We start from the raw sequence: 26,000 nt of genomic DNA on the forward strand, positions 1-26,000 counted from the left end.
CTTTGAAGGAGCTGTTTACATGTGGAACTTGACTATCATGTCATGCTATCTTTTTATTTTATCAGGAGTTAAGTAGGCATAAAATTCTCTGTGATTATTAAGCCTTTTTTTTTTCTTCTGACGGGATATATTTCAAATCAACAATCCGCCAGCCTACTTTAAACCAAGCCATCAATCACAGCAGAGCATCCCTGCGGCTGATCCAGTCTAGAACTGATCCATTATTACCTCTCAAGAGCTGCATAGCCAGGATGGATAAAATCAATTTTCTTTTAAATAAAGGTAAATAATTTCTACTGCATGAGAAAGAAAACACTAGCCTTTTTATTATTTACTTGCATTACTTGTCTTACTACCGTGTTTGTAAATTCCCGGCACATCAGGCAGCAACACTCAGCTGGTACACTTTGCCAGTACTGGGTTTGTACCCCCTTTGCCTTCAGATCTACCTTAACTCTTTGTGGCACTGATTCAACAAGGTGCTGAAAACATTCCTTGGATGTTTTGGTCCATATTGGGATGATACTATCAAACAGACCAGGCAACATTTTTTGGTGAGCCAGCGTGAATTATTGCGTCAGTTTCCTGTTCTTAGCTAACAGAAGTGGCACCTGCCGTGGTTTCCTGCTTCTAGTTTCAATGTGTTATGCATTCAGAGATGCTTTTCTGTGTACCTTGTTTGTAACAAGTGGTTGTTATGTGAGTTACTGTGGCCTTCCTGTCAGGTTGAAGTAGTCTGGGCATTCTCCTCTGATCTCTCAATATGGCATTTTTACCCAGATACCTGTCACTCGCTGGATATTTGCTCTTTTTGGAATATTTGTGTAAAATCGTGAGGTGGGTGTGTGGGAAAATCCCAGTAAACAGCCACTAACATGGCAGTAACAACCATACCACATTCAAACGCTTAAATCACGTCTTGTCTAGATGCCTAAATGCAGTGAGTTTCTGCCATGCGACTAGTTTATTAAATATTTATAATAATGAGAAGTTAATACACATTCATAAATTTGGTATAATTCATGAATCCAATATTCATATGAGAAAAATCTCCCTGTCATTAATAAGGTGTTTGACTTTCTTGCTGAAGCAGGTGAAAAAGAGACAAATTGAGGGGCACTTTAAGAGCAATCTCCTCTTTAAAGGCCAGTGGCTTACTTCACAATTTTAAACACGGTGATCCAGATCAGCACCCAAATTTAATGTATTCTTCCTTAGCCTGTGCAAGAGTCATCTCAGCTCCTACCTTGGCAGAGAGTTATGAGGCACAGCCTTACATTTAATGTTCAGGCTGTCAAACCAAGATGATCTAAAAAAAAAATGTTCAAAGGCTGCACAGAACGGCATGTAGAGATGTGTTTTAATTCAGTGTGCTGTCAGCAGCATGAGGAATCTTAAAAATACTACCCTTAAAAATACTCATTCTGGCAGGCTGGATTTGGGGTAACACCAGAGAGAGAGAGCAGAGGACCCGGCTGGTTTCAGTCTGCTACTCTCTTTAAACAAAGCAGAAACATAACAGTTCTGCAAATACATGCATACCACAGCCGCCCTGCAGAAAAAGGCTGAGGAGAGAGGACGGGCAGGGAGTGACAAATTACCTCTCCTCACAATGCCCCGCTACAATAGAGCTGCCGGAGAACAAATAATGAATAAATAAAGTTCTCTGAGATTGAATGTGGGGAACAATTTGTGAAGCAGCAGCTTTTGTGTGTGTGTGGGTGAATGAAGGGCTTTGTGCTTGTCTCACAGATTGAAAAGGCCACAGGTGACTGAGCACACAAACAAAGCAACTTCAACCAGATTTTAGTCCTCAGAGTAAATAGACTACACCTGCAAAAGAACCCTCGAAGGACTCAAAAACATATCTAATCTTAGCTTTTTTAAAAGACTTACCTCTTTAATACAATGCACAAGGTCAGCGTGATACCTGTTTGATCATACCTTATGCTCTTCCAAAGCCCTCCTCTCCAACTCCCCTGCTCTCCACATGTAATGATGCATCAGAAGTGAAGTGTAAAATTTAAAAAGAAGAAAAGAATAGAAAAGCATGGAGCACAAAGGGTAATAGAGTTAACAGCATGAGGTCGGATTGAGTTTTATCAAAGAAAGCATATGTAGACTTTCAAAGACTTTCCTCTGCTCCATCTTTCATCTGTTTCCTTCAGGCTGTTTTTTCCCTGGCAACAAGGAAGGAGTTCAAGCACAAGGCGATTGGGCAGCTTTACTTCTGATTTTGTACTGAAACTTTCCACCACAAAATGCTCAAACAGCAAAGATAACCAACAATTTCTTCCTCTTTTTTTAAAATTTTAAATCTTGGCCATAATTACTTGTGTATACCAATCGTTCAGACGATCTGCAAGGAACATCACTCATTTACCTTTCAATTTCACATTCCGGTCTGGAAAATGTACATTTCATTGCGGTGACTGGGTGCAAGGGAGGACTAAGAAATGTGGTGCGGCGTGAAAGGAGGAAAATTAATGTCCTCGAAATGAAAGTGAATCAATATGGTTGCCCAAGGATGTGAAAAGGGTGGAATGGGAGCTGGGGAGGCGGAGAGGGTGTTGAAATAGAGTTGGAGCGAGATTAATGGTCATTTAAAAAGGAACAGTATTCATCAGCAGTTGGCTTCAGGTGCAGAATAGCGTCTGTGTGTGTGTGTGTGTGTGTGTGTGTGTGTGTGTGAGAGAGAGAAGCCAACTCTGCAGCAGGTTTACATTTTCTCTTTAATTTTCTAACTTCCTCTCATGACTCTCTCAACAAATGGCCATTCTACCATAATACTGATTACTTTGCATTTCACTGCAAATGAGCCTCAGTCTGTTGCTTTCATTAAAACTCTCCTCAACTTCACATAAACACACGCACACAGGTGGCGAACCAACAGCACCACCTGCAGGTTTTTCAGAAACACACATACTGACGTGAAGGAGCTTTAATCGCCCAATTTCACAAGTAAATACACATTGTTAACGAAGAAAATATTTTATTACGTTTAAAAATGTTCCGTTTCAGCCATCACATGTACAAAATAATACCTCTGAGCTTTTACAAAACTGCCTCACAACCCCACAGGCTGCAAAGGGGGTGAATGCTCCCAAATAAATAATAAAAAGTGAGAGAAATTCAGCAGAATCAGGAGTCACGCCATCGTGGATACATTCGCACAAGCACAGGCATAATACACGTGTGTCAGACTATCACTTGCACTTGTATGTGAGCTGTTTGCGGTGATAATGGATCCACGCTGGAGCTGCAACCAGCCCGGTCAGGTAGCCGAACAAAGAGCCAAAACTGCAGGAAACAGGCCAGACCTACAAAAAAAAAGAAGTAGTAGAGAAGTGAGCATGATTGTTGACTAAAAGCTTGACACTGGTCCGATACATCAAAGAGAAGCTGAACTATTAGTCTGTCAATTTGAGTTACACCCCAATTACCTCTGCATTTTCCTTCAGTCATTTTACACAGAATTCCCTGTGCAATTATAACTTTAATGTGTTCCATTTTCCATTAAACAAAACAAAACAATCTAATTCATTATTCATTGGCTGATTACTCTGTCCAGTGCTTTAAAAAAATCATCGTGATGGAGAATTTGGAAGTTAAGAACTTAAATTAGCTACAAAAAAAATGTGTAATTTACACCAGTTTTTTTCACTCTGACAGCTACCACACCAGCTTCATGCAGGTTAGTGCCCAGTATCATCCTCTGGCACACTTGTGTTGTATATCACCATAGCAACCTATCACTTCATTCGTGCTTTTGAAAGACAATCTTTACTTCTGTCACTACAGAGCATCAGCCTGATGTTGCTGCTATTAATACATGTGTATTCCATTTTTTTCCTGTTGTTTTCTCTTCCTTGTTTCCCTTCTACAACACTTTTGCTACTCACCAACTAACAAAGCAGAAAAGTACCCATTTAAGGTCATTTTAAAGGTATTTTTAATGGAATAATGAAATCACAAGGACATCCACCTCCTCCATTCATCAAAATGAAACCAGTAATTTACAAGTCTGTGCAGTTAAGAGGCCTTTGTGAATCCAGTAGTAATTTGAGAAAACCTCAAAAAAAATCTAAGAGAGGCTTCGTGGGTAATATGCTTTAAATGGTCGTGTTAGTTCCCTGGTCTTAAGAGCAAAAACTGCACTGTGGATAGAGAACATTTCCACATACAGTAGATTAGAGGTTTAGTCAGACTCTCTCTTCCAAAGCAAGAAATATTCATGTTATTTGCAAAAAAAAATTAAATTGACATTTGATTCTCCGTGCTGTAGTGGTTAACAAATTAAACCAGGGATGGAAAAGATCCCTGGTTTCAGACCAGAAGACACAAACCCAACCTCAGGGTCACAAGCTCAGATAAATGTGAAGGTTGTGTCAAAATCTGTGCCAAATTAAACACGTAGATCCATCTGCTGTGTCGACACTTGGGGAAAGAAAAAGTACTGAATGTACCTTCATTGCCAGCCAATTTGCTTACGAAGTGCCACAGCCAGACTACTGACTCAGCCACTTCTTGTGTTATTTTGATCTAAATGTGTGTAGAGGAAATATCAGGAACCCTTTTATTAAACTGTAGCATGTAATTTAATGAAAAACAAGCCTAAACATAAAAAAGTCACATGCTACAGGTCATATTTAATTGATATGGGTGCTGACTGAGGCTCCCAAGCAATGTCTGATTATGGCAAAATGCCTTGCCTCCTTTCTCTTAGTGCCTCTTCTTTGTTTCCTACACTGATATCTCTGGTTGGAGAGACAAGAACATACAAACTGACAAAGGACCAGTGAGATATAAAATACTCTTCGGAGTAAGGGTAACCAATTAAAGTCTCTCTTTTGGTATCTTTCATAAAAGTTATAAAAGCACACAAACGTGCATTTGCTATAAAATCGAAGCAGTGTTCAAGCAATGTCAGAAGGCAATGTCAGCACAACTTCTAATTGTTCAAGAATTTTTGAACCAGGTTTAAACGTGGACTATAAGCCAACCGATTACTCAAAGTCAAAATGTTTGCTAGGTTAAGTCACAGACTGTATAAGACCTAATGTAAGGATACAAATCCATGAGTATACGCTTTGTCCATGCATAGAATTACCTGCCAGGGCCTATCCCAGTCCAGAGGTATGGGGAATGCTCCAACCCAGGCTCCAACAAGTGTGCAGGCCACAGTGATCTGCAGACAGGTGTCCCACACAGACATAGCTCTGGAGCCGGAGACAAAGAAAAAGCAAGAACAGTTACTGTCTTCGACACAGAGACATGTGAAAAGCCAGGAGGAAAGAAAAGGAAGGAAAATGATTTCAGCCTTACCCGTGGCGACTGAAGACTCGTATCCAGGCCTGGACGTTGGGGCCGAGGACACAGAGACACCTCAGCGTGGTTAACGAAGTCAGCAACACAGCAAGGGAGAATGTTTCTAAGGCAGATCTGTAAGAAATGATAGGTTCAAGGTATCAACGGCAACTACAATAAGAGAGTTATTGACAGTTTTGTAGAAAAATAATTTTAAAAAAGCACATAAAAAGCAAGCAGAGACAAAGTAAAACACTTGACTTTGTATAAGTGACAGAATCCTTTCAGGGTTTGAAGATTTCTGCAGTTGCCAGCTGTTTTCATTCATTTATGTGTGATCCTTCCATGGATCCTCAGTTTATTGTGTATTACTGTCGTGATCTCTACTCTCTGCGTCTCTCTTTATCAACCTCTGTTTCACAAAACAATAACTCACTCGATCAGTGGAGCTCCGTATAAAACGACAACAGTGTGGAAGAACAGGCACGACAGGAAGAAGTACAGGCAGGAGCGAAGCAACCTCGACAGCTGCAGAAAAAAAAAAAACAGCGAGAAAACAGTCAAACCTTTAAGATCCAAATATAAAAAGATCACTTCCTGGAGAAAAAAATATCTTGGTTTGATGAACATGCAAGAGTCAAGTATTCACATTAATTTATATACAAATAAGTCAAGATGTTTTTCTTTGTTTTGGAAAGGCAACTTCAATTTTACTTGCCATACCCTGTCCTGATTACTGCCAGACCTGTTGAATTAAAATATCACTTGAACAGAGCCTGTCTGACAAAGTGAAGTAGTCTAAGAGCAACACATTACACCATAATCCACAAACCACACACAAAGACTGGGCAAAAATGGCATCCATGGAAGAGATCCGAGGACAAAACCACTGCTAACCAATTTTATAACAAAGGCTGGTCTCATATTTGCCAAACAGCATCTTATTCATCCCCTAAGAATTTTGGGGAAATATTATGTGGACTAGCAAGACAAAATTTGAATGGGGCAATTAGTGTTTCACACAGTGCCAGGTCGGTTTGGAAAGCTTTTCCCCCTTAACAAATGAAACCCTCATTTAAAAACTGCACTTATTATACTTTTTTAAAAAATAAAACAGCCCATGTGGCACTGCGCGCATTAATCCATCGTTATTAAAGCGTTATCAGCACCTTGTATCCCAGCGTGTGCTTCTTGGCGGGCGGTGTGATCCCGAGCAGCCAGAACACGGCCACGCTGACCGCGGTGACCGCAGCGGACACCGAGTAGAGCCACAGCAGGTGTGTGCCGTACACCGAGAAGCCCGGTAGGAGCACAGCAGGTAGCACCGTCGCCATGAACACCGAAGCGGCGATGATAGCGTGAGTGGACGCCATGGCTCTGATTTCATGGTCCCACATTGTGAAGGCTGTACCGAACTACAACAGGACACCGACAAATTGAACACAAAACACTTTAAACCTCAACGTCACGCTGGAATTGTAGCACAGGTAACATCCATAGATGAATCGCTTGACCTTGTTTCCGTAAACATGGAACCAAGCACACTTCCGCTTTCATTTCAAAATAAAAGTGCAATACTTCTTCCTTGTAGATGAGGCAAGACAAAGTTCAATAAATGTAAATTATAGTTTTAATAACTTTAAATATATTACAGACAGTCATGCATTTAGTATACATTTGTTGCTGCCACAGTGAAACGAGAAAGCTTCCATCCAATACCATGGTACTACATATAACAGTAAATCAACACAGGACTAATTAAAGTGCAAGTGTGCAAAAATGGCAAAAAACAGTGGAACACTAGATAGAGCAGAACCATACAGAAACAAGATGGTGCAATAATGACATTGTGTTGTGCAAAAAGACTTTAGCATTGTGCAACAAGTACTTGAGGTAATGGAATGTATAAAGGTGTGTGTGTGTGTGCCAGTCTAGTCTCTGAGTTTTCAGGAGTCTGACAGCTTGGAGGAAGAAACTGTTTCGCAGTCTGGCAGTGAGGGCGTGAATGCTCCGGTGTCTCTTGCCAGAAAGTAGGATGGTGAAGAGTGTGTGTGAGAGGTGTGTGGAGTCCTCTACAATGCTGGTGGGTTTGTGGATGTAGTAGGTTCAATAAGTGTCTGTGATGGAGGGAAGAGAGGCTCCAATGAGCTTTTCTCACTTTGTGCTGTATAGTCTTGCGATCTAACACGGTGCAGTTTCCATACCAGACAGTGATGCAGCTGCTCAGGATGCTCTCGATACTTCCTCTGTAGTAGGTGGTGAGAATGGCTGGTGGGAGATGGGCTTTTCTCATCTTTCACATGTGAGACCTGTGCCAATGCAATCGGTCCAGTGTAATTCAATTCAAAGTGACAAAGTAGTCATTGAGACTTGTATTTTTATATTTGTGTAGAACATTTTCTTATCCATTTTCAGATCTCTCAGCTGCTCCCTTTATGGGTCTGTGGATCATCTGCCTCCATCTCATCCTACCACTACCCTGCTCATCTGTCACACCAACCCTCTCCATATCCTCCTTTACTACATCCATAAATCACCGTTCATTTTATTATTATTGTGGATTTTGTTTTAAGCCCCTTTTACCTCAGATTTATTTTGGTTGAAAACAAATTGTATGTTTGTGGTATACTTGTTTGAACACAATCCTTTATTTAATCAGTTTCCCCATTTAATCAGAACATGTGAACACTGTCACATGTAGCTAGATGTGAACCATTATTTATCAGTGAGGGCCATTCTTTTTCTACTTTCACTGCTATAACGTTATTCTGACAGCAAATAGGAAAACGAGATTCTTCAGTGTTCTTTAAACTGTCTCTGCCTGACTGCTACAGTCGCCTACTCTTTGTAAGCTTTAAAAGGTTTTTTATTATTATTATTTATTGGATTTAATTATTTCATACGTTATATATCACACGTTATATTCACACGTGTGAAATAACGCAGCAGCAAACTTTTCATTTTTAAAAAAAACTTAGAGGTTTTCGTCCACTTTACAGATGAACAAGGGAAACTGCAACCAATTACAGAACGGGTTACTTGGACCCTCGCCGAAGGGCAGTACAACTAACCAATGGCATCTGAGATTTGAAATCTAGGCTTTGACCAATCAATCGCTTGCGAGCTGCAAGGAAACGGAAGTACCGACCGGAAGTTTACATTAACAGAGAAAGCTAAACGCAGCTAACGCTTCTGCTTCTATTTTAACAAACAAAAAAGGACAATGGTTTGTGAAAAGTGTAGGTATCTCGTCATTCTTCTATCACTTAATTTATTTTAGATCTTCAATTCTAATGTCTTTTTTCCCGTTAAGAGAAGCTCGATGATCCTTAGAAAGCTGGCTAACGCTATGTGATGCTAACTGTTGTTATTACTGACCTCACTGTTGTTTTGGTTGAGGAAAACATACCTTCACCTTCTAGGCTTATTTCCTTTAAATCCACTGCGCTGTTTTTGTTACATACGCTGGGTTGCTTTTTATCTCCAGGTGAGAAGAAGCTCGGTAAGGTCATCACTCCTGACACCTGGAAGGATGGAGCCCGGAATACAACAGGTGAACAGAGTAAAATCTGGATTTGTTTCAGTTCAATGGCATAATGTCACCAGTGTGCAAGGGCTGCTGGAAATTTTTGAAGATTAAATAGAAAGATCACAATTAAAAACAACAGAAAATATATAGATAATACAACGGGGAGGTGATAATTAAGCTTTTAAACCAAAATCTGAAATAGCGTTCAGTTAGTGTGTGATTTCTCTTGGTTTTTTTGTACATTCTTAGGAGCAATGTTCCCTCTAATTTTTCATGTGTCTGAGCGAACACACAAACTCCCTGAGCGGTCCCTTGGACCACTGTGAGCAACAGTAGACGTGTACACTGTGGTCACGCCAGCATCGAATCCATCCAAGTTACTTGGTTTATTAAAATAATCAAATTGTAGCATTTACATTTATGTTAGACTACTTTTAATTAACTGCTTTACCCCACTTAGAATGAAATTTTAAAAAAATCTTGTTCATGACCTGTGTAGTATGTTAACACTATTGGAAGTATATATATATATACATATATATAACTGCACGAGATTTGCGCTAAACGTCGCAAATCTCTCACATCTCAAAACACCGCCGTCACTCCTAAAACTTCCCTCCTTCCTAAACAACTGGTCATGACCATATTGCCATATCATTTTTTGATTGGTCGACATGGTACATTTTTCCACCAATAGGAAAGGCTGGGTGTTTTTGGTTTTGTTTTTGCTCACAGGCGGAGAGCGCTTTCGAGCGTTTTCCTTATAAAACGCCGTTTTTACCGTTTCTTCCCGCAGTAAATATAAACAACGATAGAATTCAGGAAGAAAACCAAACATTAACACATAAGGACGCTGTCATAGCCTGTCAATGACGTTGATTAGCTGCGTATATACGAATGTGAATCGCATTATTGGCTGGACTATGGGATAAGGTGGCATCGTTCTAATCCCATACGGGAGCAGCCAGTCACTTACTGACTAACACTGCAAAACAAAATTGTTAAAGTATTCATTTTAATTTCAATTCAGGTTAGATTTTTTTTGTGCGCAACGCAGATTTTCTGTGCGCAGAGGCCGTGCCAGCAGTGCGCAATTGCGCACGTGCGCAGCTTAGAGGGAACATTGCTTAGGAGCATTGACTTAAAATATTAAAAATAAATCATTATATACTAAGTGACTCAAGGAAAGTAGTTTAAATACGTTCATGAACATGAATTTGGGGCTTTTAATGATTTCTTTAACCTTGTTGCTTTTATAGGGTGGAATAATTGTACAGCACAAATCTTGAATGACTTAAAACAAACAAAAGAAAAACAACAATATGGTTTGTGGCATAATTCTGGCTGCTTATTTGATTCCATCCACTTTATGCAATCTACCAGTATCACTGGCAGCATGATGCTACCACCAGTCATTTGCACTATAAAAGTCACTTCACCGTGGAAATGAACAATGGTTTTCGAAAAGTTTCTAGTTCATGACTAATCTTGTGCCTTGGTGATTCCTCGTTTCCATCCTCATTCAAACCTTGGCAAAATGCTAGCACATGTAAGTAGTTTGTATTTACATAGAGTTGTTTGAACTGACAATTTTGGAGTCCACAGTTGTTTAAAATTGCTCCAAGAAAAGTACCTAATTTGTGTAAATCTACAGTTCTGCTTTTTAGATCTTCACAAAGTTCCTTTGACTTTCCCATTGTTCTGAGTATTGATGACTCCAATGAGTGCTGTAAAACAAATTATTTTTGTGTTAGCAAAGCGATACTACCAGTTGTAGTCAATCATGATCACTAAGGAGAAGTTAAGAGGTTTTGGCCTTGTCAGGTTAAAATACACCATAGAACATTCAGCACCATTTATTGAAAAACTTATGTTAGTGTGTATATTTTTGATCCTGTATGTATACTTTTGACCCCGTGTGGATTAGAGAAAATCCAAACCTGTGCACCCAATTGTTTTTTTGTTTTTGTTTTTTAAAGTCATTCAAGATGTGTTCTGTACAATTATACCCTTGGAAAAGCAACAGTTGAAAGAAATAATTTGAAGTCCAAACTTACTATTACTATTATTCAGAATGTACATACATTTACTTTGGGGATGATCTGATATCCTCTTTTCTTTTCTTTTCTTTTCTTTTCTTTTCTTTTCTTTTCTTTTCTTTTCTTTTCTTTTCTTTTAAACCAGTGATAGTAACTCAAGATTATAAACCTACAATCATCTCTGACTTGCATATCTACAGGGCTTTTATCTGCAGTTTATGGACGACATGGAGTGTAACATAACATACCAGCAGACCAAATCACAAACGTCCATACAAGATTGCCGAACAACCAAGGCATTTATTTACAATCAATTTACAATAATAAAGTAAACAGAAAAACCCCCCACTTATTTTTATTGCTAAAAAAAAGAAAAGAAGCACTAAGTTACATGTCAAAGCCTACGCAAAGACAAAGCCTACACTCCCTGTCTGGCCACAAAAGCTTCTGCTAACATACAGACGAATTTAACCAAACGCAACAGAACAGAGCAGGTCCCACAGGTTTGCCACAGTTCAACTCCCAAGATCACTATAAGTAATCCTGAATCAACATGCATCTCTTAGCTCGGTGACTAAATGGAAAGGGGCACTTGCTGCTGGAGCTAATTACATGGAATTTTGCAAACAAGCATAATCCCGTTCAGCTCTGGCGTGAGGTGTGAGAGAACTGCAACAAAGACAGGCAAGAGCAGCTGTCTTTCATGAAGTGGCCAAACGAGCGGAGGGCGTAGCAGACACATAGAGAACTCCACTGATGTATCATGAGATTAGAAAGTAAATTTCTTTTAAATGGTTGAATATGTTTTAAACATTTATACACGTTATAATGTGACTTTGAACTTTAAAGGTTCTCATTTTAGTCCAATTTTTAGAATTTTACTTTTAAAGTTAACCTTTACTAAATTCTTACCACTAGATGACACTCTTTAACCATTAATTGTTTATGTAAGTGCTGCTGAAGTGAGAAACAAGGAAATACCAGGTTTGCCCTGAGATTAGTGTGGTACAATGGTTAGCAGTGTCACCGTAGTACAAGAAGGTTCTGGGTTCAAACTTCTTCTGGGAGCTGATGTGTCTTCCACAGTATGATAACATGCTTGTTAGGTTGACTATAAATCAGTTGTAGATGTGGAATTGAGAGTGAAAAACTGTCTCTCTCTGGTGGCTGTGTCTGCTGTACCGTGTCTGTCATGCTATGACAGTTGGATAAGTGGTTAAGAAAACACTGATAGATGGCCTGAGATCTGCCAGTTATGACGTGCTAATCACACAGAGCAAATGTGTTGTTATTGTAAGGTGAACTGAGCCTAAGCACTGAGGACTCGATGAAGGCTATAACTTTTGTTTGGGGTTTTTTTGCAAATATTTTTATTGAAAAAATGAAAACAACACAGTACTTGCAGTTACTGAAATACAATTAACCTTTCTTCATTTTCCTAAGTATATTTACTTAGGAAAATGAAGAAAGGTTAATAAATATATATATATATATATATATATATATATATATATAAAAAATATATAAGGGATTGGATTTATATAGCGCTTTTCAAGGCACCCAAAGCGCTTTACAATGCCACTATTCATTCACTCTTGCATTCACACACTGGTGGAGGCAAGCTACGGTTGTAGCCACAGCTGCCCTGGGGCAGACTGACAGAAGCGAGGCTGCCATATCGCGCCATGGGCCCCTCTGGCCAACACCAGTAGGCGGTAGGGTAAAGTGTATTGACCAAGGACACAACGACCAGGACAGAGACCGGGGATCGAACCGGCAACCTTCCGGTTACAGATACACTTCCCAACCCCCCTGAGGCACGGTCGCCCATATATATATATATATATATATATATATATATATATATATATATATATATATATATATATATAAACAAAAACACACTCTAAAACAAAGACCCCCCCCCTTCCCCCAAAGTCCCACATGGATCAACACAACTATCAAACATATTACAGGAATATAACAGTATAATAAAGGGTTGCCACTTGTGGAAAAATTTGGCTGTGCAACCTCTCAACGTATATTTAATTTTTTCAAGTTTAAAAAAAAACATGACATCTTTAAGCCACCGGGAAATAGTAGGATACTTAACAGACTTCCAATGCAACAGTATAAGGGCGTCTCGCTAATAGGGATGTGAAGGCTATAATATCCTTTTGTGTAGAATCAAGTGTAAGTGAGCAATCAGGAATCCCGAATACAGCAATCAGAGGACAAGGATGAAGAGTTACCCCAAGAACAGTTGACATAATAGCAAAGTACCCTGTTCAGAAACCTTCCAGCTCAGGACCCAGAAAAAAACATGCGGCTAAGGTGACAAGGAGAGCCATGGCATTTATCACATTTATTTTCCACTTCTGGATACAATTCAGAAAGTCTAGACTTAGAGAAATGCACCCTGTGTATGACCTTAAATTGAATAAGTCCAAGACGAGCACAGGAGGTGGAAGACCGTACCCTCGCTATAGCCTGTTCACAAGACTCCTCATGTATTTGAATTCCTAGTTCTCCTTCCCATGTACATTTAAGCTTAACATTAGAGTGGTTACTAAAAGACAGGATAGTATCATAGAGTTTCGAAATGGTTCCTCTGTGATGAGGAATAAATGATAACGTATTTTCTCACTGCTGTTCTGGAGGTAAAGAGGGGAAATTTGGGAAACACTTGGCAACAAAATTTCGAATTTGAAAATAACAAAACAAATGGGTAATAGGGAGATTGTAACGAGAAGACAAATTGGGAAAACTATCGAAAACACCATCCACATATAAATGTATAAATGTTTGAACTGTTTTATACCCTTGTCACACCACACTGAGAATGTCGAGTCCAAGAGTGAAGGGGGAATAAATGGTTGTCGCTTAGAGGACCCGAGGAAGATGGCATTACAAAATTAAAGTGCCGTCTAAACTGAAACCAGATTTTGAGTGTGTTAAGAACCACCTGATTATCAGTATACAGAGAGGGTTTTACGGGTAAAGAGGAATAGAGCAAAAGCTGGTATAGAAGAGCCCTTACATGATGATAGTTCCAATTTACACCACGAGGAACCAGAAGATTTTAGCCAGTAGCAAAGTTTATGGATGTAAGCAGCCCAGTAGTAGTTTAGAAAATTAGGTAATGCAAGTCCTCCACTAAATCTGCATCGCTGCAGTAAAGTTTTAGAAACCCTAGGTAGCTTCCCTCCCCAAATGAAAGAACCAATAATCTTGTCCAGTGAAACAAAGGCTATAACTTTAAATGTAAAGCTACTCTCAAGAACACATCTTATTAGCATCTGTTACTGGTGATTACAGAAAAAACATGAAAGGAGAGAATAAAGATTTTTACCACTTGGCTGATATCAATCATTGCTCTATGAGAACGGTTAACTGAGATCCAGTGCTTCCTGGTTTGTATAACCTTTCTCTTCATATTTGAAGTGGGCAATAAACTCCCCAAACAGCTACCTAAACAGTATCTGGCACAGAGCATCAGAGACTGGATCACAGTACATTAATCAATCACTGTCCCTGTTGCACGGGCTAGACATTTTTTTTTTTTTGGCCAGACACCATGCACTATAAGTAACATTAGGCAGTTAGCACATGGCAGACATTACCAATGACCTAGCTCATCTTTCCAGTGCAAAAGCACAGAAGCACAAAGAAAAATGTCACTTCAGCATAATTTATTCCTTTACTATAATCCTGCTGTCCTGTAAAAAACTAACACCCTTACTGTAGGAATTAAGAGGGTAGGTAGCATTCAGGGACTGATAATCAAATCCATTTAGTTTTGGTTTGATCATCAGCAAGTGTGAGCATCTCTATAAAAGCATAGGTTTGAGCAGTTTGCTAGTCTGGAGCATTCAGGTGTATTTTAACATGATGCCAAGGAAGAAAGATGTCAGCAATGATCTTAGAGAAGCATTTGTTGCTGTTCATCAGTCTGTTTATAGTTTGATCATTCTACAGTGATTAAAAATTATTATAAAGTGGAAAACTTTCAATCTTCCCAGGAATGAATGTGCCTGCAAATTCACACAAGACCAGAAGAAAGCCTCTTTTCTCTAACACAAACATGGCAGCACCGCTTAGGTTTTCCAAGTTGCATCTGAACAAACCAAAGACTTTTGGAGCAAGGTTCTTTGCACAGAAGAGATCAGAATAGCCATAATGCGTAACACTGTGCATGGAGAAAACCAAACGCAACATGTCAGCACAAACACGATGGGGAAGGAGTCATGATCTGGGGTTGTTTTGCAGCCACAGAACCTGGTCACCTCGCAGTCACTGAGTTGATCATAAACTTATCTGTGAGGCCCTCTGTCCAACAGTTAAAATCTCGCTGATGCAACAGGACAATGATTCCAAGAGCAGCAGCGAATCTACAGCTGAATGTCTGAAAAGTAAAACAATCAAGGTTTTGCAATGGCCCAGTCAAAGTCCAGACCTCTACCTAATGGAAATGTCACTATGCATAAACACATGCCTGAATCATGTTGTTCACTTAGGTTTTTATACACAATTTATCCATTTCTGTTTAGTTTTTGTTCAAGGAAACAATCGCACGGTGTAAGATGTGTTGTTGTTCATCTGATGTTGTTTTTGAAGTTTTTATTTATGTCCTGATCTGCAAAAGCTTAGAACTGATAGAAGGGGCACTTTCTTTTCACAAGTGTAGGCTGAGCGGTGATACAGGACTACCGGCCTGCACAGAAGCTTTTTTTGTGGTTTTAATGTGATGTTACTTTAATGATGCTGCTTGATTGGATCCTTTCTGCTTTTTCCAATCAGAGAGTGGTGGGCGCAAACTAAATGAGAATAAGATGTTGACTTCTAAGAAAGCCAGGTGAGCGCCATCAGGGTCTCTATTTTCACATACAAGACGTACATACTTTCTCGCGTAAAAATCACCATTTTAACTTGCTAATTCATTACAGCCATGGCGCTAACTTTACTGCATCTGTAGTTATGTGTCTATAATTCTTTTTATAATTCGCAGGTTCGACCCTTACAGCAAGTCCGGCTTTGCTATCTGCAGGATCTGCAAGAGCTCAGTTCATCAGGCTGGATCACACTACTGCCAGGGCTGTGCATACAAGAAAGGTACAAAGTCGCACTGCTTACCATGCAGGAATGCTACTGTGGGTCCAAAACTGGAATGTATTTATCGCTTTCAGCAGATTCTAACAAAACTGCCTCTCTGCATGATACACAGATCAATACACAGATGTTCTTTGTAAACATTATACTTGTAGTCCTGCTTTTCTTCACAGCTTTAAGCTCTGAAAACCGTTAAGCAACTGCTTCTGACACATCTACTTATTTTTCTTTTTTTGTCTTTAAATTGAGGCAAAAATGCTCAGATTAGGATGTGGCAATAGCTGGGAATGTGAGAGGACTCTGACCTGCCGGTGGGCTTTTCCCCCTCTTTAATCTATTTTATGTCTACTAAAGGTCTTAGACTAGATCTTTGTTGCTGAGTCAGTCAGATCAATGAACAGTCCCTCTTCCGTAGTGCTGAAGTCAGCATTTGCCCGAGTGGTCTAAGATTTAATCTTTCAAGAAGATTAGTTAAACAGGTCAAAGGTAGCATGGCTGACAGTGCTAGCTGTTTACATTAGATAATAGAAATGACACAACATCTCAAAAGGTATAGATATGTTGATCTTCATGTTACTTACATATTCCTGTATGACTACAGGTTATCAGGCCAGATAAAGAAGAAAGGAGCAAATATAATAACAAATACAAAGGATGAGTAGCGCAAAGTACAGTGCATGACAGCCTTATTCCCCCGTGATTCGGCAAATACGAATTCAACAACAGGGTTACAAAAGAACAGCCTGCTTGAGGCTTGGTTTTGGAAACTTTAACATGAAAGTGAGGTCAAATCAGTTATGTATTCTTATATAACTAACTATTCAACTAAGAAGTTAGTTGGGCCACATTTTCAAACCTGGCCCAACTAACTTCTTGGGCCAGGAATTTATCTGGGCCAGATACTTTTTTGCAGCCAGTAAGCAGCAGATCATGATCAATTTCAAACCCACACAGACTTCTCACAAATGCACACCAAAAGTTCCATTTAAAAAAAAAGGGAGCAATTTTAGGTCTCTACTGTCATTTCTTATTTTCCTGCCCTTTGTGCTTTTTCTGTCATTGAACAGGGAAAATTAGAGAAAAACATGCTTTCGACAGGACAGTAAGAACTCGCTGGAGAAACAATAATGTTCCCAGATTTTCCACCAGATGCCTTTTGGAGTCTGGAACCCTGAGCTGGGGCTTATTGCAGATAAAAGGACCTCTGGTCTTCCTCAGGAATTGATGTGATCAAAAAGCATAGTTACAGGAGAGTTAATATTTAACTTAAACTCATCAGTTTGATAGACAGAGCTGATGCTGCTGTTTTCTGTTCACAGTTCAGTTCTGCTGCCCCAAAGAGGCCAAAAAACTCTGATAAAATAATGATGCTTGCTTAAACCATTTTTGCATTGTTCTTTTCTCTCTCTGTTGTGTCCAGGAATCTGTGCAATGTGTGGAAAGAAGGTTTTGGACACCAAGAACTACAAACAGACGTCTGTGTAACTGCATGCTGATCAGGGAGAAGCTCCACGCGTGAATAACGGACTGAAAGAGAGGTGGCTTTGTTTGCTGGAGCTGTTACAGTGGCCATACGCAGGCCATCTCTAAATACACCACCTGTTATCGCCTGTTTCTGCAGTCAACATTCCCAGACTTTTCCTGTATTTTAAATTCAGTGCTTTCCTTTTCAAAATGTTAATTTCTGTATGTAATATATGCCGTGTTGCTTTTGTTATGTGAAATAAAGCTTCCACTATGAGGACATCTGACCGGGTCGTTTTGTCTCCTTGCCTTCAGACATAAAGAGTTTAAATTTAGCCCGTGACGCACATTTGTCTCATATGCCTGAAATAATCAGTTTATTCTGACATAATCATATTTGGAAACGGTCAGGTGTGACCCCTCTGCCACCCCCCCCCCCCCCCATCCCCTCAACTGCTTTCAGAAAAAGAGGTTAGAGTTCACAAGCTCATCAGTTGATATTTAAAGGGCTCGCTCTCCCCCAGGCCTTTAGCAACATGTGCACATTTTTTTTAACGTGTCCTTATTGATTTATACTGCCGGTCAACAAGATACAAACGGCCTTAGTTTCTGGGTAATCTACAGCAGGTAACTCTCAGATATGACTGATGTAAATGAGTCAGCTGTTCATGGCTATGTTTAGCAGAGCTTTAAAATACAAAAAACATTATCAAGAGACAGTTATATAATTCTGGACAGGGGAAATGTTCTAACAAATCCATGTTATTCGTTTAACTAAACCCAGGCTAAATGTATATATTCATAAGATTAAGTTAAATAAGACATTAATATTAGTAAATCATGCCCATGACAAAAGAAATATTTAAAAATAGAAAACTGAACCTAATAACTAAACCTAAATATTGAAAACTGAAATAAAATGACCCTAAACTAAATTGAACTGAAAAAAAAATCAGTCATGAAATAAAATACAAACTAATTAAAACTATATTATCTCTGTGTCCATTATTCCCACTAACAGGAAATCTGAGTCACATATTTGTACCTGGGTGATTTGGTGTGCCACTTTGTGTCTCCATACTGAGACATAAAGTGGCTCTAGCTTTAAAAAGTCTGGATGCATTCATATTTTAACCCAGAGGTGATTACCAGACAAAACAACCGCTAAAAAGGAGAATATGTGAATGAGCAAGACTGCTGTTCCTCCTGGCACAACGTTCCCATTTATCTGGGCTTGTGATGCCCTGAGGGTGGATTTGTATCCGATCCTACTCTCAAACCAGGGAGCTTTCATGTGTAAGATGAAACCGTTAACCACTACACAAAGCACCCACATACAGTACATGCTATTTACTACTGCAAAATGAAAAAACAGTGTCCTGTCCATGCACATATTTTTTAAATATATGAACAAACTGGAACTGCCAATTACACTTTAAAAAGAGAAGATTTCCCTTGTTTTATTGTGTTCGAGGCCTTGCTGGATGTGGCTCATTATCATTTATCATATGTTGACATTCAAAGAGGAAACAAGAGAGAATATGGAAACATACCAACTGTTAGGGACTTTAGCAGCATGGCTGTAGTGGCAGAGCATCAGTCATTGGGTCACCGTCAGAGCAGAACCGAGGACTTCTGGTTCACCTCACTTTACTGTCTCAGGGAGAGTAGCACAATCACAAAGTCACTTATGTGCACCGATTTGCTTACACTAGTACACACGGTGTCCACAAAACTGAGATTATGAACTAGGATACGCAATCAGAAACCTGTTAAACTCCTATTTAAAACTATACTTTAATATCAGCCATACACCTATAAACAGGCCCAAGTTTAGAGTCTATACAATACAATCAAAGCCAAAAAGCCTGCTTTAAACTACATCAGGAACCGCCCTGGGGAATGACAATGATCACAGACAAGCCTATGAACTATGAGTTTGAGGCAGACTGTAAGACCATGGGTAATGAACTCTCTTCCACAGATGCTACTGTGTATTTAAGAAAGGGAAAAAGCTTCATAACACAGTAATAATTGAAGAGCATTTATAAGTCCAAATCAGCTGAGTTGCTCACAAATATCTCTCATTCATATATTAATAAGAAAATATGTTTATACTAGACGAGAATTTATTTAACTTTGGCAACTTATAGCACAACTAAAAATATTTTCAGTGTTTCTAGGCTACTTGTTGCCATTTCTTTACTTGGGAACATGCAAATAAATATGGTATATGCTGCAAATACTGCATTTGGACGCCTTAACGCCCACTCACATCCTGGGCCATCTGACCTCAAGAATTCGCATGATAAGGTGGGGCCAGGTTTCACAATGAACTCACTAGAAACTCTGGCTGATTGGGACCCACACCCAGTTTCACACCTTGGCTCAGGCGATTAGAGGATCATCAGGGGGTCCTTTTGTCCCTCTGTGGGGGGACACTCCCACTAGGTTTATATCTGGGACTCTCCACCATTTGACCTTAGAACTGAAGAAGCTTCTCGGATGAGAGGTGAAACGTCTTCAAGTAACTTAAAGAAGTCCAGACGCTTTCCTTTGCAAGCTCCTTTGACTGCATTTAATATATACCAACCTTAAGGCCGCCTATGTTATCCTGGCATTATTCTTTCATGCTAATAAAAAACTGACTTTAACTACAAATGATGACATATAGGCCATGATAATTAACATCCATCTACAATAATACTGATAAAAAAAATACAATAAATGTGCCGACTTTATATTCAGCTTTAGCTTAGCTTTAGCTTAGCAACAGGGTCAAATTCTGACAAGCCACCTATCTAAGGTTAAAAAAAAACCTAAATAAGCCCTGATCAATCCTCTCTACATATTAATGAAGCAGCCAATGGTCTACCTTGTGCATAATTATGGGTGGATGACTGGATATGTAAAGCACTTTGGGGTCCTTAGGGACTAGAAAAAGCGCTATATAAATACAGGCCATTTACCATAATTACGCACCCCTTTCCTGTTGGTGACGCAGGAACTATCGATCCTGAAGCTGCCTATTTAACATGGGCGAGCAGCTGGAAGCATCGGACACGACCTGGGCTCCTGAAGGTTGAAGTCACCGGTGAGTCTTGCTTACTTAAGATAAGATAAAATACCATAAGATAAGATAAGATTACTCTTTATTGTCATTGCACAGTCATACATAGTACCATAGCTGGACTGGCCATCGGGCATTTGCATAGTAAAAAAAAACAAACATAGTATTTTTAGCCTCGGGGTTGTCGCACAGTGAGTGCCATCCCGATCTAGTACACAACAATACACACAAAGTGGACAACACAGGGAGTGAACAAAGTAAATGAGTTTTGTTTCAGCAACTGTTTGAGCTGTTGACTCAGTGACATTTAACCACACAGTAAATTTCCCAGTGTTAAATCAGCAGTGTTAAAGTGTATTTACTCTAATAGAGTCATAATGACAGCTGGAGCAAAACGCCTCCCAGTGTGGGTGATAATTCGCGGAGTTAAAACACGCAGTGTCAATGTTACTCTAGAAAGCTCCTCCCACCACAGACTGCTTTTCAAACCGAGAAGATTTTTCAGGGCGCCATTTTCTTAACATCAGTTACACGTTAAGTTGTTCATATTCACTTATTAAACCAACAATTTGACATTTTAAACACAAGTAGCATGTTAAAATCAGGTTACATTCCTTTTGTCCATGGTTATTATATATTTCATTTTGTACCTGAAGCAAATGTGACACTGTCTGTATGCTAACGTAAGGTTGTTAATTAGTGTTGGCTAAGACTGTAAGGATTGTTAATTTATTTCAGTGTGTAGTGGTGATTGTGTTGTGTTCTAGCATGTTTGAAATTCCATTAAATTAAACCCTCCATGTGTTGGGAGCTACATATTAACATTAGCTAGCTAACTAGATTTTGGCCAACCTTGGGGCAATTCGCTTATTATTGTTACATTTTAAATTGTGTAAGGCAAGCATTAACTAATTAAAATCTTACACTAATGTTACATCTTTCACTTCTTTTTGGATACCTAGCTATAGAGGTCGTTTTCAGTAAGGTTATTGTCTTATTTCAATTCTGCTGTCTTTAGCGATTTTACAGTTACAGTGATTACAACCAGCAGGCAGTATAAACTTGATAAAATATCCAAAATATCCAGGATTCAGTTTGTAATGTTTTCTTTTAGTAGTTTGAACTTAAGATGGTAGTGTTTGTATTTGTAGTGAGTTAACTTGATGTTAACTAATGATAGTATTGACACAAGTTACCTTTTTCCATTTTGGTTAGCAGACTATTCAGTATGTTAAACTAAAGATGAACAAAATACTGACTCCCTAGTGCTAAGTTAGATCAGACAAACGGTAAAAGTACTAGTAATTATTTTAGTTTTGTATTGAGGAATATATTTCATGTAGGTGAAATACTCATTTAGTACAGGGCTTAAAAACTACAGCCAAAGGGCTGAAACACCTTGTTACACTGAAATAAAGTAACATACAGTGTAAGAAATAACAATGCAAGGCTGTTTTACTGGTATTTATGGGACTGTTTTAATATTCGCATTTTCTGTTTACAGTAGTTCGATGAAGAGCACTGACTATAAGAAATTACTGTCTACAGGAAGCATGCCAGAGGAATTGTAACCTTTTTCCCTTACCTCAGTGGCCTGTACTCCAAAAATGGCTATGTAAGTAGCTCATAGTAATAACTGATACAACCCAAATCGCGTTTAAACATTTTAAATCCTGCTAAAATGTATGTCCTTATCAACTGTTCATTGTTACATAACTTATTTTGTTTATTCATTTATCAGTGTCTGTACATGTCACTCTCCAAGGAACATTATTATGATGGCGAGGGTGGCACTGGGTCCTTGGCCTGGAAGATTAAAGCCATACAGAGACGCACTGCTAAAGGGAGGCGATTATCATCTGGAGGTAACATTTATAATTCAGTGGAAATACATAATACAGTTCCACATTGTGGTTCTTTATTAATAATGGTTATTAAATGTTGTTATTAGTTTTGATAAAGCTGTATTTCATATTGTCTAGCACCAGGAGATGGATCATCGAGTGAAGACCAGTGTGGCGGACCAACTGTCAGATGAGAGTTGCATTTTGTTACAGAGAAGGTGCTGAGTGAGGATGAGTGCAAGGATACAATCTCTCTGATGAAACATTCAGCTGATGAAGACACAGTCAAGAAGAAGATGAAGTTGATATTTGTTTATCGACACAGTATGGTCCTTGACTTCCTGCTGTCAAGCAACATACTGTCTGTTTCTCCACGTTTCAAAGATATCAAAGGCTTGGTGAATATTTGCAATTACTTTGACAATGTAAACACACTTTAATATTTTGTAGATAGCAGAAATAATTCTCTATTCTCTATCCCTGTTACAGATCGAACAGGATTTTGTACTGATGTAAGGATGATGATCACTTGGTGAGGATGTATCAGGCAGGTTGCTGGAGAGGTGGCCAACAACATTCAAAAGAAAGATTATCCAACAAGGCAGAAAGCTTCCTTCTACCAGTGACCTGAAAGAACTCTTGCTGGCAGCTGACTCACCTGGTGAGATATTGGTGAGCTGTTGTTTCTTTGATTAGCACATTCATAGCATATATAATGTTTGTCACAGAACAGTTATCCCTTTTGTCTTTTGGGTCTACTCAAACATTTTATCAATGCATTGAAATATATTGTTGATGATGATTCAACTTTATTAAAAACAATTTTTTCAGGCTGGGACAGTGACCTCTCAGCGATTCTATTGCTATTACATCTGATTCCACCATCTGGTCTATGGAACGCCAGGACTGCCATAATGAATTAATTAAATACACCATTAAATAATTAATTAAATGTCGCAATAATTAATTAAAATCGGAAATAATTAATTAGATAAATATTTATGACACATGTAATTAATTAATTATTGACACATTTAATTAATTATTGACACATTTAATTAATTATTTCTTTATTTCACATTTTAATTAATTATTGACACATTTAATTAATTATTTCTTTATTTCACATTTTAATTAATTATTGCACAGTTGACTCCTTCAGGTCTCACCATGAAATAATTTTATCTGTCAACCTCACCCATCAAACTCAGGGGGCAGGGCTAACGCTGATCGAGTCAAAACCATTGCTTTTGCCTGGTGGCCATTGTTTTTAGCACACAACAACCAGCATGTGGAAACTAACAGAACTGAACTTTGAAAAACCCTGTTTGTGTGTCACCAAATACCGTTTTAATGTTTTTTTAGCCGAGAATGTAGTGGTTTAATCTTCAGATGTCTGGTCGGTTTGTCAAGATAGAGCCTCTTTGCAAAAGTGCTTCGAGGATTTCGGAGATGTTTGCCCAGTCTCACGGCAAAGCGTGGGATAGACCCGTTCGCCTTGCAAGCAATCGAGCTGTTATTACCACCGACAAAGCGCAGGCCCCGGTACACAGCTGTAATAACCCCCGCTTCTTTTCCTGAGGTTATATTTATCTGGGTTTTATTTCCTGATGTTCTTATGTGTCCTACGTGTTTCAGTCGCCAATTCTGAATTATAACTAAAATTAAAAACATGTTTAAGGAGGAGAGAGAACAAATAAATTCGATTAACAGCTCATCTTTCGGTTTTTTTTCAGTAATCAGCGTGACCTGCGTATAAACGCATAAAAGAAATAACGTTGGTGTTTCCGTCATGTAGTAACTGCTGGCTTTAACTGTGCAAAGGTTGTTCGACACTATGAAACACATACAGACTTCATGATGTTTGGCTAATATTTTTATTGTGAATATTAATCATGAGGGTAAACAGACCTGTACACCACAGAGCGAGGTCAGCATATCCACGATATCTTCAGCTCTATGAGTTAACACAGAGTTTCCCAGCTGACTAATCTAACGGTCATCTACGAATATGTCACGGGTCATATCAATATGATTTTACAGAAAATCATCCTTATTACTGCCAACTATTCCAGAGACGTGAAAATCTACAGCATAAAGAACAAAACATCCAGAAGTCTGCACGATGTGTTTCATAGTTTGTAACAAGCCTTTGACAGTTAAACATAACATGACCAAAAAAGAAAAAAAAAGAGAAAAAGATCTTAAGAAAAAAAATGTTAACCTCATTTATTTTTATTTAAGTAAACTAGAAAAATTCTAACAGACAGCTGGTGCTTAGAATACAGTTGATTAACTATTAAAAAACAGATGATATAATATTTCTGTCCAGGTTGCAGTCTTCATGATGAGCACGCTGTTGCAAACTCTGCTCCTCTTGGTGGAAATGCGCCTACTCTTCTCTTTCTTTAAAACATTTTATAAGTCAGTTTACTCTCAAGCTTCACTGTTAAATCCAAAACACACCAGATAAAGAAAAGCAAATGGTTCAGTCGAACACATGTGCCAGTGAACCATTAAACGTCTGTAAAACTGTGCAGTTATGAAACGTTACTTTAACCTCAGCCAAACCGATTTGCTCAGTTGTAAATAAAACAGCGAAGTAAACGTAACCCGACAGACAAAACCTGAGTGAATTAAGTCCAGTGTTTAACACTGAGAGCTAAAACTCAGGTGAGGTTTCAAAGCTATGTGCCGGTGATTGGACATCAGCCGCTGATAAAGTAGGTTCACCTATAAAGTGCTCTGTTGGGAAACAAGCTCCAGCAGCTCTGCGCTCGGGAAAAACTATATTTACTTATCTTGTGCAGAAAAATGTGCTGACATTGCGTTATATTGTGCACCGGCTGCCCAGTTAAACTGTGACTATCACCAGGTAACGTGGATGTGTTTCTTGAAAAAGCAGCAGGTGTTACACAACCGCTGACAGGTGAGGAGGAGGATGCATGCAGGTAAACTGAGGGCCTGTTGAGCTGATCGCTGGTGTCGTGAGAAACACGTCAGCTCGTTCTTTATGTTACAGAAGCACAGAGACACAAGAACAGGCGGAAAGAGACGATCGTTCGGTGAAAATGAGAATCTGCAAATGCAACATGTGGAACACAGAGAGTGGAATATCTAAACAAACTGGTTAACGTAGCCCCCACCCCTCCAAAACAAACAAATACACACAAAATAAACAGTTAAGCTGGAACACCGGGGCTGTGAGCTCGGTGCACTCTGTCAGCTGACTGTTAGCAGAGCTAGTGAAATGTCTGAAAACATCTGAGCACTTTTGCAAACATGTTCTATGTTGACAACCTGACCAGACATTCGCAGCTAAAACACTATTATTAAAACTACACCATTGCTGCCTGTGACTTGAAACGCATTCTGGGATACCAAGTCGACACAAGCAATCGATTATCTAGGATTGACCTGTCTTGCCTTACTTTGCACGGCAACCAATCAAATGTTAGAGAAGCTGCATGGCAGCGTTAACCCCGCCCCCTGAGTTTGATGGGTGAGGCTGACAGAAAAAATAATTTCATGGTGAGACCTGAAGGAGTCAACTGTGCAATAATTAATTAAAATGTGAAATAAAGAAATAATTAATTAAATGTGTCAATAATTAATTAAAATGTGAAATAAAGAAATAA

General features: G+C 39.0%; 2 protein-coding genes and 1 pseudogene across 4 annotated transcripts in view; 2 read left to right on the forward strand and 1 right to left on the reverse strand.

Moving 5' to 3' along the window:
• Positions 1–2,972: 2,972 nt before the first annotated feature.
• Positions 2,973–6,863, reverse strand: pigf (phosphatidylinositol glycan anchor biosynthesis, class F). 2 transcript variants are annotated; one of them, XM_085170932.1, is made up of 5 exons: positions 6,477–6,860; positions 5,744–5,835; positions 5,326–5,442; positions 5,111–5,219; positions 2,973–3,320 (listed from the first exon to the last, which is right to left on the reverse strand). In XM_085170932.1, the coding sequence occupies exons 1-5, from the start codon at positions 6,702–6,704 to the stop codon at positions 3,207–3,209; spliced, it is 660 nt and encodes a 219-aa protein (XP_085027058.1). In that variant the 5' UTR covers positions 6,705–6,860; the 3' UTR covers positions 2,973–3,206. The 2 variants fall into 2 exon arrangements, with proteins under 2 accessions (XP_085027058.1, XP_085027059.1); XM_085170933.1 differs by lacking the exon at positions 2,973–3,320 and adding an exon at positions 3,328–5,023 and having other exon boundaries at positions 5,067–5,219; positions 6,477–6,863.
• A 1,533-nt stretch (positions 6,864–8,396) lies between these two features.
• Positions 8,397–26,000, forward strand: part of cript (cysteine-rich PDZ-binding protein) — a 71,550-nt gene continuing 53,946 nt past the window's right edge. The window contains exons 1-5 of the mRNA XM_085170936.1: positions 8,397–8,546; positions 8,795–8,860; positions 15,676–15,730; positions 15,884–15,987; positions 17,405–20,542. Of these exons, the coding sequence (XP_085027062.1) occupies positions 8,531–8,546; positions 8,795–8,860; positions 15,676–15,730; positions 15,884–15,987; positions 17,405–17,469 (306 nt within the window). The 5' untranslated portion in view covers positions 8,397–8,530 and the 3' untranslated portion in view covers positions 17,470–20,542. The remainder of the gene's footprint in view (positions 8,547–8,794; positions 8,861–15,675; positions 15,731–15,883; positions 15,988–17,404; positions 20,543–26,000) is intronic.
• LOC146512504 (uncharacterized) lies at positions 20,549–25,403 on the forward strand (annotated as a pseudogene). The gene is made up of 5 exons (XR_014875791.1): positions 20,549–22,133; positions 22,260–22,383; positions 22,501–22,760; positions 22,852–23,034; positions 23,194–25,403. The product of XR_014875791.1 is annotated as an uncharacterized LOC146512504 (transcript).

Source organism: Neolamprologus multifasciatus, chromosome 8 (genome assembly GCF_963576455.1).
Source record: "Neolamprologus multifasciatus chromosome 8, fNeoMul1.2, whole genome shotgun sequence".
Taxonomy (NCBI): domain Eukaryota; kingdom Metazoa; phylum Chordata; class Actinopteri; order Cichliformes; family Cichlidae; genus Neolamprologus; species Neolamprologus multifasciatus.